The following is a 13,040-nucleotide window of genomic DNA, read 5'->3' as shown; positions in this document are numbered from 1 at the left end:
CCTTTCTTTCCCATGTAATGCTGTATGCTTATCACCTCCTCACCCAGAGGTAAACCAATGCTAAGGGAGGGCCCTTCTGTGCTCTCTATAGGCAGAAAAAGTATTGCTGCTAGTTCGCACCCGGTGTCACACTTACACCCCACCCCGCGCCTGAACCAGCACGGGGTTCACATCCCGCGCAATCACAGCAAGGCACACTGATGGAAAGCGCTGGTGCAAGCGGCGTGAGTAACAGCTTCAGAACATTGGTTTAAAATGTCAGTTCTCCCGCCCCACCTGCACTTTGTATCACAACATTTCAATGAACTCATTTTTCAATGGCTGCACATAGCGAGTGACAACTTAATTTAAATCCATATTAATAAAATGTGAATTACACACACACACTGTTGATTGCCTGTCTTCCATGTTATCTGCACTTTCAAAGACATTATGTTGGTTTAAAAAAATAACCCACATTTTGAAACAGAAAAAAGGGCACGGACCACCAGTGTATTCACCTTCATCTTCCAATTAGGTATTATCAACCTGTATTAAATGCAAATCTCCTGTACCATCTTTACAGCTTGGCCTTAGTTGTACAAGAGATAATTTTTTTTTATTATTGTTGTTGTTATTATTATTATTAACAACAACAACCTTCTCAGCCATCCCGGTTAGAAAAGCAAAATCAACAGGAGACTGGTCTGCCATTAACCTTTGGCTGCAGTATCAGGAACAGTCCTTAAAGCATTTACACAAGATGACATAAGTGGCTAAGTGTTTCAGGAAATCTGAAGGACTGTGAAATTTTGTCTCTGAAGACTTAGGGGTCTGAATGGACTCAAGACCTTTCCCCTCACTTGGTTGGAAATTTTTGACCGTAAACTCAATTAAAGTTTTTTTTTTCTAGGAAAAAAAAAAGACGACGACGACAGAGATTAGGAATTGCAAACCTCTACAATTACAAAACCCATTAATCAAGTTCAGCTTGAAAAAAGAGCTCTGTAAAATCAGAGGTCACAGATCTTAGCTTGGGTCCCTCTTCCTTGTAAAGTCTAGCAAAAAAACCTACAAGAGTTACTGTGTCTTTCTGAGGGGCGAAACAGAATTAAGTCACTTAATTCCCTGACTTAAAAAGAAAAAAAAAAAAAAAAGAAAAAAGCAAACTTCAAGGCATGAAATACTCTCAGGGGAGACTGGCAGGGCTGGGGCAAGGCAGGCGGCAGCACCCTTCCTCTGGCACTTCGGGGTGCGCAGCTCGGCAGCAGACATGGCCCAGGGCAGAAATTGCCAGTTGTTGCCAATGGTTTGGTTGGGCAAAATGCACGCTAATTCACCCCCATCTGTCTACCTTTGGGAGTCGACTGTCTTATAATCTGTCTTGTTTGCCTCTGCAACATCCCTGACAGGACAGAAATGTTAACGGCCTATTTTTTGACCTGGGGAGGCTGCTGTCAGGGAGCTGAGGCCCACACTCCCAAAGGCTCTTCAGAGCCTACGTAAAAGGCCCCAAAAGGGCAGAAAATATCAGTCAGGGCTAGGAACTTAATCCAGGTTCTCAAAGCACAAATTGCTGCTGAAACAAAGGGTCATCCTTTCATCTGGAGCAGACAGCCTGAATCTCCTGACACAGGGCTTCCACGGGGAGCCCGAAGACTGGATTTTGACCGCTGCTGGGCATCAGAATGTGATGCACTTATTTTCGCTCTGTTGCCTATCATGTAGAATATGATACTCTGCATGCAGACAAAATACCTTTCCTGCTAGCTTATTCTGCATTCTAAATTTGAGAAGAATAGTCATTGACAAAACTCAGGTACTTCTACTTCCACGTGTGCTTCAGCACCATACGAAGTTGAAAGCCTAACACGCTGCCGCTGACAGCAACCAGTTGGGACTGGGGTTTGCTGAGCCTTTGATGGGCAGCCCCAGAAGCAGCTCTGTGATCTGCTGCTTTCATAGACTCAGGGCCTTGCTGGCAGCCCGCAGCCTGCCTGCTGGCAGGTTACAAGAAGGCTGCAGACAGCCTGTCAGTGCCCAGAGCTGCCTAATGCCACGCTGATGGCATACTAAACCACCCTCACCATCTAACAGCATGCAAACCTACCCAGCTGAGCATGCGTCAAGGCAGCGCGCACCCCAGACGAACCATGGCCGAGGTCCCATGCTTGCCTGTGGCATGCCAAGCCCGTAGCTGCTCGCTGGCATGGGCGGTTTCACATGCTCAGGGTGGCTTTTGGCTATGCCTGCGGCTATGTTTGCTCCATGGCTGGATGGCAAGGCTGGGCACTGAGGGTGCCTCCAGGCATCGGTACCCAGCAGTCAAATCAATCTGCCGCTTCGTATCCCTTTTTTGGGTGCCCATTACATGCCTTTGTGAGACAGATCCCCAGAAACATGGAAACCAGCCAAATCCCTGCTCTGTCCACCAAGAGGCCCCCACACCCCGAGGTTAACAGCCTATGGGTGGCAGGAGGTGCTGCTGCGGCCACAGGGACTCTGCAGTTCATCCCCACCCTCTGAAGACAACAGAAAGTCCTGCACTTATCTCAGCAGGTTTCAGAAGGAAGCCCAGGACATTCTGCCTCTGCTGACTCAAATTACATTCATGGGGTAGGAAACAGGATCACTTCCTCTTGATTAGAAAAAAGACATTTCTGCTTCCTGTGATTTATATGCACTGTTCCCACATTAAAACTGTCACCTGGATGACTGATTCCTGAAATTTGCTACATCACATTCCCTTTTGATGCTATTTACTGCAAACAACTGCTTTCCCCAAGCTAACAAGTCATTCATTCCCACTGTAGTAATGAACCTAATTGAAATATATAAACAGGGGAAGAAGACATTTAAAATGTACCAAGTATTTCACACAGCCTTACAACAGTTTCTTTGCTTTTGCTCCCTTAGTGTTCTATGGGTAATAAACCCCTGCTCACTTTGAAGGTTGAAACTAAATTTTATTTATTTCCTTGCATTCATTGCTGCTGGGTGCACATGCAGACACATACACCCCTGCTACTGCAGGTCTGCACGTGCACACTTGCCTGCTGGTTCAACGTACTTCTGCAGCAAGACTAGCAACCCATAAGGACATCAACAGCATCCCAAGATAATGCCCATACACAAAACAGGAGCAAGTTTCCCAAACAATTTAACTCACAACTACAATGAATACTGAGAAGCCTATTTTATTTCATAAGCAAGAATAAATCCATGTCTTCCCACCAAGTTGGCACAAACACTACACATGATTTCAGGTCTGGGCCAGTTTGGACCAGTTGCTCCTGGTGATAAAGGACATGGTCACCACCAAAAACCAGCAGGTTGGCTAGCAATCCCAGGGAGGTAGCTCTGACAGATGGGAAGCTCAAACTGTAAGGATAAAAACCTAAATCCCAGATAGGGACAAGTGGGTTGCAAACCTGCCCCCAGAAAAATCCTATTGCCAACAGGAGACCCCAAAATTGGAATGTCTGAGGAAAAGCCCATTTTACACTTAAAGTGAGGCAGATTTACACGTATACAACTTGTACACACTCCCCTTTTTCTTGTTATATGATCTTGTTGCAATTAAGCCATGCCCGCTTTGGAACGGCTGTTTTAATTTCCTGGATTCAGCCACTGACCAGAGCTCTCAGGAAAAAACGTCTGCAGGTCTTAACAAAACGATGAACGATGAGCAACTGTAGTTTGGGGGAAGAAGGAAGACTGCAGATCAATCTGTGAGTGGGAGAACTAAGGTAACTCCACCTCAGGGTAGGAGAGAAATGTGTCCAGGAGAGACTCACAGAGACCGAGAGCTTAAAAAAAGAACAGGAACATGTGTAAATCCTGACTGAGACAAGCTGGCAGATGCAGAGTATCAGGTGAACTGACCTTACTCACTAAGGAGCACCCTGGGCCTACCACTTTGCAGTGACTCTTTAATGCAAACCCACTAATATGTTCTTATTTAACTACAGTGTTAAAGACAACCATATAATCCTTTTCCATGAAGGATGAAATAACAGCACTACAATCACACAAAAGATACAAAAGCAAAGGGTATTACTCACCCGCAATATTTCTTCCACACAGCTGGAGTCATTGGGAAGGGTAACCTAGGTTTAAAGAAAAAAAGAAATGTTTAGTCAGGTGCTGGATGCAAAGTTCAGGAACTACAACCACACGTGTGAACCGCTAACAAGCAACTGCCTCTGCTTGAAGACTGCTGTATCCACACTTGCTGCCTACCAAATTTCCCAGTTCAGATCAACATAAATCAGCAGCAGGACCCATTTTGTCAAAAGTTGGTTTTTTCCTTCCGCGCTGCTTTGTGCTACTAACAACACTTTTGAAGCAATAAAGTACTCTGATTTCCTCACAGTTGAGAACTGGCACTAGAATTGCCTGAAACTTCTGTAATTGAAGAAGATCCCACTGTTACTCCTATCGGCAGCCTTCAGAGAGACGGCGAGGTTTGGTTTAACTTGCCGCACGCTGCAGCGAAGGACAGAGGTGATAACAGTTAGGAGAAAGCTGTTATCATCAACTATCTTATCCTACAGCTTAATAGGCTAACAGCCAAGACAGCTCTTAAACATATACTGTAGTAAAATACTGGCTGGACTATAAGGGTGGCTGCTGATTTTGTTGTCCCTCACTTCACCAGCCTGTTGCAAGTTAAGTGTCCTCTGAAGACTGAACGGCACACAAGGATTCACCTCAAGAGGCTGGACAGGTATTCTTTCTCCCCTTAGAAAGATGTCATATATCATACCCATGCACACACACAGTGGTTCCCTTAACGTCTTCCAATTGAAAATACTCATTTAAATGGTACTTAGAGCATTTGCCACAATCCCTCATTCCAAGGACATGAAAGAGCACAAAACCTCTAAATGCTGTCAACAATTACATAAACAACTGGCAGACACGACCCTCACGTACAACAATTCTGTAGCACTTGCAGATAGTTACGATAGGTTCTTCTCATGGGGGTACAGCAGAAGAGGAAGAGACAATATTCAGGAAGGTACCAAAAAACAGGTAAGTGCTTTATACCATAAATATTCAGTGAGACTTTTCTGCCCGACACTTCTACCTTATTGCCCTTAGTAACTAGTTTGGTAAAAGACACTCATGACTAAACTTAATCCCCGTCATCCTAATCTGCTATACAGCTTGACCGAAAGCACCGACCATGGCTTTCCTCCTGTATTTCAGCCAGCACTAAGCTTCAAGAATAAATCCACACAGCTGCAAAAGTCAAAGACCAGAAAGACCTATCAGATCACCAAGTTCATACCCTGCTAATGTAGCACATTTTCCCCGTATCTTCTAGTATTGTGGGTAGTCTGACACAAAAACTGTAGCGAAATGGGTCTCCCATCCCTTCCCTTAATAAAATGTGGAGCAGTGTTGTACAATAGTTGGCCCTTTTTTGTGATAATTGTTAAAATTTTACTTTCAGTGTCACCTCAGCCTTTTTGTAGAACTCTTCTCACGACCCTAAGTAATTCGTTACTTCCCTTCACGCTTACACCACACAGAGACAGTGAAATTACACTCCACTTTTCTCAAATGCTGTATGTTCAACTTTTACCTTCTTTCCTGATAAACAAGACTTTCCGCCCCTTTGGCTTATTTCTTCCCTGTTCTCTGAATTTCCAACAGTTCATCCATATCTTGGTAAAGAAGTACTCAAGTGAATATGACTACGCTGCAGGGATATTAGTGATTTTTATCTACTTCAGCAACTATAGATTATAATTTTCCCTAATATCACTTAAAAACATTCAACTGACCAAAAAAAGAGCCTTATCTTTTGTCTCCAGCACTCAGCTCAAATTCTACCTAACAAACCTAGGCTGAGAACTTCCAGTGGATGGTCAGCATTACCTGAAACGCAGTCCACCCTCATATCGCATGACTCCGTATTCCAGCACTTCATTCCCCTTCCTTCATCCCCCCACTTTTCACTTAAATCACTTTTTTCCCTCTCAATACCTGTAAATTCTTTGCTAATCTGTGTTTTCCATACATCTTACCAACTCCCCGTTCAGAGAGGAATATAGTTAACTTTAACCAAAATATCAGCCAGCATGGGTATTGCTGCAATGTGCGGTGGGATAGTGGCAGTACATGCCTAATACAGTCCTGATTTTCTTCATTGAAAAACGAGTATGTTGGAATACGAGAAAACAAAACAACTACTCCCCAAACAAGCTTGCAGTGTACACACCAACCACAAAATCTCTCAGAGCAGTAACAGGAGCAGCCCAAAATCCAGCCGAGTGAGTCAGACTGGGAAGAGTGAGAGCAGCAGAGATACAGAAGTCCTCTGTTTAACACCCCTCCCTGCCATTACACATGCCATTTTCAACGGTTAGCCGAGACACCATGTGTATTTCGTTGTTTAGAAATGTCATAAGTGTGATAATTGTGTCCCTGACTATTAACACAGGGCAGAGTACGTTCTTACTTGTTTCACAGTCCTCTCCCAATTCACAGCCCTGTTTAAGTTTATGTTACTTCAGAACTAATGATGATAATAACAATAAACATACCATTTTAGTTTAATAAAGCCCACTATATATTATGCAATCACAACCAGCTTCTGCTGGCAGTACTTGCTAATAACTTTAAATGCTCATGCATCAATTTAATTGTGTTAATGGCAAAGAAGAGATTTTAATGGCTTGACAGAACTTTTGTTCCCTTTGGCATTGCTTTGTTTTGAATCACTGGTATTAAAGTAATGCAAGATGTCAAAGTGCTGTGATTGTCATATAGGGAGATCCAAGTAGGAGCTAGCACAAAGAGCAAAACATTTAGATTGATGCAAACATTAAAAGAATAATTATTACAACATGGCTATCAGAGAAAAGATCAATGTAAGAGTCTTTCAGTACATTACTATTAATGGATTTCTAAAGAAATGAGACCATTTTTCTAAATTCATGGTATAGTTGCACATTCTAGGAGACTTGAAAGGCACGGATCAGTCTATCCTAGAAAAAAAATGAAAAAACAACCTCTCAACTTTTCAAACTGTGAATCAAAAATTACAAGCTTAATTGTCCATAAACACTTGCATTCAGCTAACAAGTGCAAGCAGGTCCACATGGCACACCATGGCATCCAAGCATAGATTCATCAGGACAGAATGAAACAGAGCAGATACAATATTCATCACCTTCTCAACTACTAGTGCTACAACAAATTGTTATTAGAATTGCCGTTAATGCCACGTTCTTCCCGTAGCTTAGTCAAGACTGGACATCCATCCCACGCTACTACTTTCCTAATCTAATAAAAATCAAGTAGTTTAGGACCCATTATGTGACTCTCCACCCCCTCTCATTTTCAGCTTTCATCAGTAATCAGATGCTAAAAAGGAGGGCACAGCTTGCATTTGTGCACACTTTTGGTGCTTTTCTTCCTTGGTGAGCACCACAGTCTAACTCAGCCCGAAGGACAGATTCCAGGAATTTGGCTTCTGTAAGAGTAAGTAGTTGCATTTCACATCATGAGCTCTTCTCTCAGCCGGCAGTGTGTTCCTGAACCCCAGTGAATATCACATAAGCTGCAGACAGACGTCCCGAGGTAATAAAACTCCAATCAAAACAAGATTTCACAACAGCTACATGCTACACTGAACTCATCTTCCAATTTCATTTTAATCTGGCAAAACTCTTTTGCATCAAAACGCTTCATGTTTACTTTTAAATATTGCTTGCTAAAAAAAAAAAAGAAAGAAAGAAGAAAAAAGTAAAGGTCAGATGGTCAAAATATTCCGCCTAATTCAAGCCAGTATTGTAAGGCTCTTCATATTTCAGTCTCATGAGAGAGAACAGAACTTAAATGATGTGGAACCAAAGGTTTAATGTATGGCTTGGATGGCTCAGTGCTAAACTTTAAAGAGAGGGAAGGAGAGCAGATATCTAAGAGTGAGCGAATAGTTGCCTTTAATGTTATGCAGATCAAATGACACTGGGTGAATGGTTACAATATCTGATGAGTCATGTTGATCTAACCTTCCATTTATTCATTCAACAGTTCCTTGACCACTCTTACCTCCTGGACAATTTATAACCTGCATGAGATCAGATTTTGGTTTTCCAGCACAGAAAAATCATATAAAGTCTCTTTTCCCTGTAATTTACATCCACCAGCAAGCATTTCAAAGAAATGTTAGCAACAAAATATTCCAACAGACCCTTCAGAATAGTTCTGAAAATTAAAATCTAAGTGTAAGAAAGCAGAAATACACTATGAATAACGTCTTTGCCAGAAATGACGGACCACATTTTCATCTGGATAAACTGTTCGTGAACAATCCCTTCGGCATTATTGATGCACAATTGGCATTCAACGAGTAATCTCTTCTTCCTATCTTTGTTTTATTGGAAAGATAAATGTAGCATGTTAAATGAATGTAGGAACCTACTCTCATCTCTTGCATATAAGCACGTATGTGCTTATACATCAAGAGCTCAGCTTTCATTGTCATCTCCTTTATCAAGGAACCCACGTTGACTCTGGGGAGATGAAGCTCATACTACTGCTTACTCCTTTGAACGCAAATTGATTTTTCCCTTGCTAGTATGAAAAGATCCCGTGCATGAGCCTTGATTGATCATTTCCAGTGTGCACTACACAGTGATAAGAGGAAAACACTTAGAAAACCAGAAGCAAAACCAGGACTGTCAGCAGAAGCCTCATCCTCTGAATGCCTTTAGCTCCTGCCAGGCTTCCTATTAAGAGAGGGGGCTTCTGTTTTTTCATTAATACAAGCAGGAAATGGATTGGGCAGTACTAAGAATAGCAAGGGTTTCACATACAAGATGTTGGGCTAGATGACCTTTGAACATCCTTCCAAACTACGTACCTACGATTCGATTTTTGCAATATGCTCAGTAGAAATCTAAGAAGATGCAATACTTCACCTGCACTTAAACGGAGTACACACCCACGCCTTTCCAACACCAGCTTTCCTTTGATTGCTATCAGTATTTCCTTGTATGCTCAGGCTTCATTTCCTCTCTTCACTCATTCCCCACATCTCTTCTGGACTTGCCCCTTTTCAGACAGCAGCCTGCCCCTCGGCTGCCATCTGACTACACATTTCTCCTCCTGAGGAAGACTGTTTCACATTTACTTGAGGTAAACTTCACACCACTGCTCAGAGCCCATGGTTCAAACCTCCTTGGGTTGTTTCACGGTTCATGCTTTAGTCTGTTTCCTATCTCACTAATATTTTGTCCCAAAAGGGTCATTCATGTCAAAGACAGCTGAAATAGATGTCAAACTAATCTCACTAGCTGGGAGGATCTTGGCTCTTCCTTACTAACTTTAGTGCAAATGGGCAAGAATGGGAGCAGCGAAAGAGCAAGGAATGAATATTGCAACCTAAGTGCTATTTTTTTCTGGTGTATTTGATATTCATGAGATTATTGACAACATATATTAGGACTCAACATTTGGGCTCTGGAGGAAACTGAATGAAGTCAAACATGGTGGTATTCAAAAAAAAAAACCCAAAGAAAATTCCTCCCTTGGTATTCAAATACATATATGTGTTTTTTCACAGGGTTATTAATTCTCAAGGGAGCCATTTGTGGGTCCCAAATAATGTATATCCACTGTTTTCTTTTAGTACCTCCACCGTCCTGGAACTAAAATACCATGAGAAGTCTATATTTCCCATTATTTCAACCCCAAAAATATCTCCTGGGGCTTATTAAGAGGTCTGTGAAAATATATACTTTATATATATATAAAAAAAAAATTAAGAGGAAAAGAAAAACTACTGCCTGAAACAAAATACAAAGAGCTGCTCCTCTGTTCCCCTTGTACAAATACTGCAGAAGCACTTGTGTCAAATAGGCATTTACTGGAGAACCTGAAAACAGGAAAAAGTTTTAAGGAGCGGACCGAGTTAATTCATTTGTCAAGCCAAGACAGCCTGGCTTGCCGTCAGTGCTGCTCTTCCAGTGGTGGATGGAGAAGTTTATGCATCTTCCCTTGAGTAAAGCACATTAGCTAGGAAAAACAACTTACTAGTGCGGTCCAAAACGTGATGGAATCAGACTCCTGCTGACTTCAGTGAACTTCACAAAAGGCCTCGTTCAGAAGCCAAAATTGCCCACCATAGGTACACCTTTAGTTTCACACAAAAGCCAATGACTCTGATATGCTCCTCTCCAGTCACCTAAGAGCTAGACAAAACGGTGCAGTTCCACCAAGCTGGGGCACTTGGGTGCTAGCCCACAAATTGGCAGGAATTATAGTTGATTTCCCTACAATGAATTCAGCTTACAATGACCTCCCAGTCAGAGCAACCCCAACTGCAAGGACAATGTTTTTGCACTGGCATTTAGTTCTGCTACAGCAACTTTTAAACCAGACTGGCCTGAATGTGACAATTATATTTTTCTTGTTCTTCCCAGTGCATGCTGTATCTAGCCTGTTCTTTCTTTTTTATTTCTTTGATGTTTTCTTTTAATAATACCATTTCAATGTTGATCAGCACGAAATAGTCTCCATGAAAGCACAATATGCTGATGTTCAATTTAAACTCAATGGTTCTCCATTATTTTCATGCAGCAAATTGCCAAACTCTATTAGAGAGAGAAGCCTGATAAAGTGATCTCTCACTTCAAGGTCTCCTGAGAGTTTTTTAATGTAGGTAAGGCTGCACATTTTACTTATGGAATATTCTGAATGCAGTATTTTAGAAGCTTGCCATGACGATAATACTGGTGTAACGGGTAATGTCAGTATTCAGCCAGGCCCCAACGGCAGTAGCATTTGCAGTACTTAATTTGTGACCAAAACACAGGCTTGCATAAAGGCTGTTACAACCATGTAATACTCACGAAGAGGCAAGGAAAACTGGAACTTCACGTTTTCTTTTTTTTCTTCCTTCCTTTATTCCTTCCATTCTCTCTCTCTGTCTCTCCTCCTCCAATGACTGCAAGAACTTAATTACTTATATAAAATGAGTAGATTTTCTTATGTGCCTCGGTATTTTCACCTTATTCTGGAAGAGGCTACCTTATACATTTCCATTAAATTGATGATAAAAGACACCCTGACCTAAAATGCCACTGTGCACTTGTCCACTTGAAACATCAAAGCCTGACTAACAGACTGTGCAACTCTCTGGTGCGGTGAGATATATGGTGTGGCAGAAATAAAGATCAAGTGTCTGTTTCTTGTCTTGTGTGAATGAAATCTAACTCCTCTGAAGACAATGAAACAGTGTAAGTATAAAATCAGTGTGAAGGGAGTTCGGCTTCTAAGTCTACTCGCCCTTAGATAGGGGGATGTAAATGAGATGCCATATTTATATTCTCAGTGTAACTCTTTGAGTAGAACCTCTTGGAAATCATTCAATATCCCTGTCCTACACAGACATGGCTGTCTAAATTTAATACGACTTGGAACTGGATCTCCTTTAAATCTATTTCCCATTAGTGGAATTTGGTGCCAGTTCCCAGGACACGCCAGCACGAGAGCGAGCAGCGTCAGGCCAGAGTTGTGTAACTTCCTGCTAAAATAGCAGCAAAGTCGCCAGGTCAGACTGTGGCCTTGGTGACACGACTAAAACTCCGCTGATGTCAGCGAAGTTGCATCAGTGTAACCTGAAGCGTTATTTGACCTCATGAATTCAGACCGTAACATTTCTTTTGAGGTTTTAAAGAAGAACCCTTTTAAGCATCTATTTACATCTGACAGTACCACTGCTGTAGCTACAGGAATACAGTGGGTGGCTGCGCCCGTTATCTGTTCCGCTTCTTTTTAAAGCAGGTATAAATGTCCTCACTCAAAAATGTACTCCTGGGTTTAATTTGTACAGTGGTTTGCACAGCTGCAAGGCCAATGCTGGGTCCCATATTAATTGCTCAGAGCTTGTTTGCAAATTAGTTCTTTTCATACATCCCTCCACCACAGTCACAACTCGCAGATCGGGTCCTCAGACTGTCTTCAAAACCGAGGGCTGAAATTCAAAGAGCAAGGACATGGTCTTGCCCAGGGGGAAACAAAACAAATGTATTTTGAAATATCTTAGGGTTTAAATACCAACACTACCTGTTAGCATAACTAGTCCACACAGCTACATTTTTTTACATAAACTTCAATCAAATAAATTAAATTCCTATAGGAAATAAACGCCATTTTCCTTTTATTAATAATAACAAAATACCGCAATTTATGATTACGTCTTTATTGGGATCGGATCCAAATTCAGACTACATTAAGAGCCAGATCTTATGCTCATTAAATAGTAAAACACATGATTATCCCGACTGCCAACGAATGTCATGGTTATCATACATAAGGGGAGCTACAAGAACATTTTTTGGGGGCACTACAGAACTTAGAACAAAGAAAATCTGATTTGGAATGGGATCTTTATGGCCTCCCTTTTAGTTACATTTCTAATTAAAATGCTTTGATCTATTAATGCCAAGGGACCCTGCTAAATGTATTCAATGCAGAAGTCGCATACTTTTCCTGAGCTCCCAAAATCTCTTAGATCTGTGTGCACTTATGCTGCGTGCAGTTAAACCGCTCACTAAAATGAAAAGATATCTAAGAATAACTCACTTCCATTAGATTTATAAATCACATTAATTAATTCTACATCTCCAGTGGTGTAGAGACCAAACTCTAATGCGAGATCTAATTAAAGAAAAGGGAAAAAAAAATTGGAATTGAAACACAGAAGTAACTGTTTAGCCTCAAATTAATGAGGCGCTATGCTAAGCAAGAATGTCCATAAATCCCTAATGAGGATTTTAAACACATTAAAACTTCCTAATACAAAGTGTTTGCCTTCCTTTTATCCAATAACAAATAAGCCAATAATTTTCTGCCTCTAAATGACACTATTAACTGTCATGGCATGTTTTATTTGACAAACCCTCCATTCAAATACAGTAAAACCAATTAATTTGCCTGCTGTGAAATGTGTTTCTTGATAGCTTTTATGTGATTTTTCTTCTCAAAGAAATGTAAATAGGAGGTCAATGTAGGTGCCTGATTTTGCTTAAAAATATGCC

General features: G+C 41.4%; 1 protein-coding gene across 4 annotated transcripts in view; it reads right to left on the bottom strand.

Moving 5' to 3' along the window:
* AFF2 (ALF transcription elongation factor 2) overlaps positions 1-13,040 on the bottom strand; it is a 416,447-nt gene that overhangs the window by 157,086 nt on the left and 246,321 nt on the right. For all 4 annotated transcript variants that reach the window (XM_063345683.1, XM_063345680.1, XM_063345681.1 and 1 more), the window contains exon 4: positions 4,044-4,088. In XM_063345683.1, the coding sequence (XP_063201753.1) occupies positions 4,044-4,088 (45 nt within the window). The remainder of the gene's footprint in view (positions 1-4,043; positions 4,089-13,040) is intronic.

Source organism: Chroicocephalus ridibundus, chromosome 9, assembly GCF_963924245.1.
Source record: "Chroicocephalus ridibundus chromosome 9, bChrRid1.1, whole genome shotgun sequence".
In the NCBI taxonomy this organism is placed as follows: Eukaryota; Metazoa; Chordata; class Aves; order Charadriiformes; family Laridae; genus Chroicocephalus; species Chroicocephalus ridibundus.
This window is presented reverse-complemented; position numbering and strand designations above follow the sequence as displayed.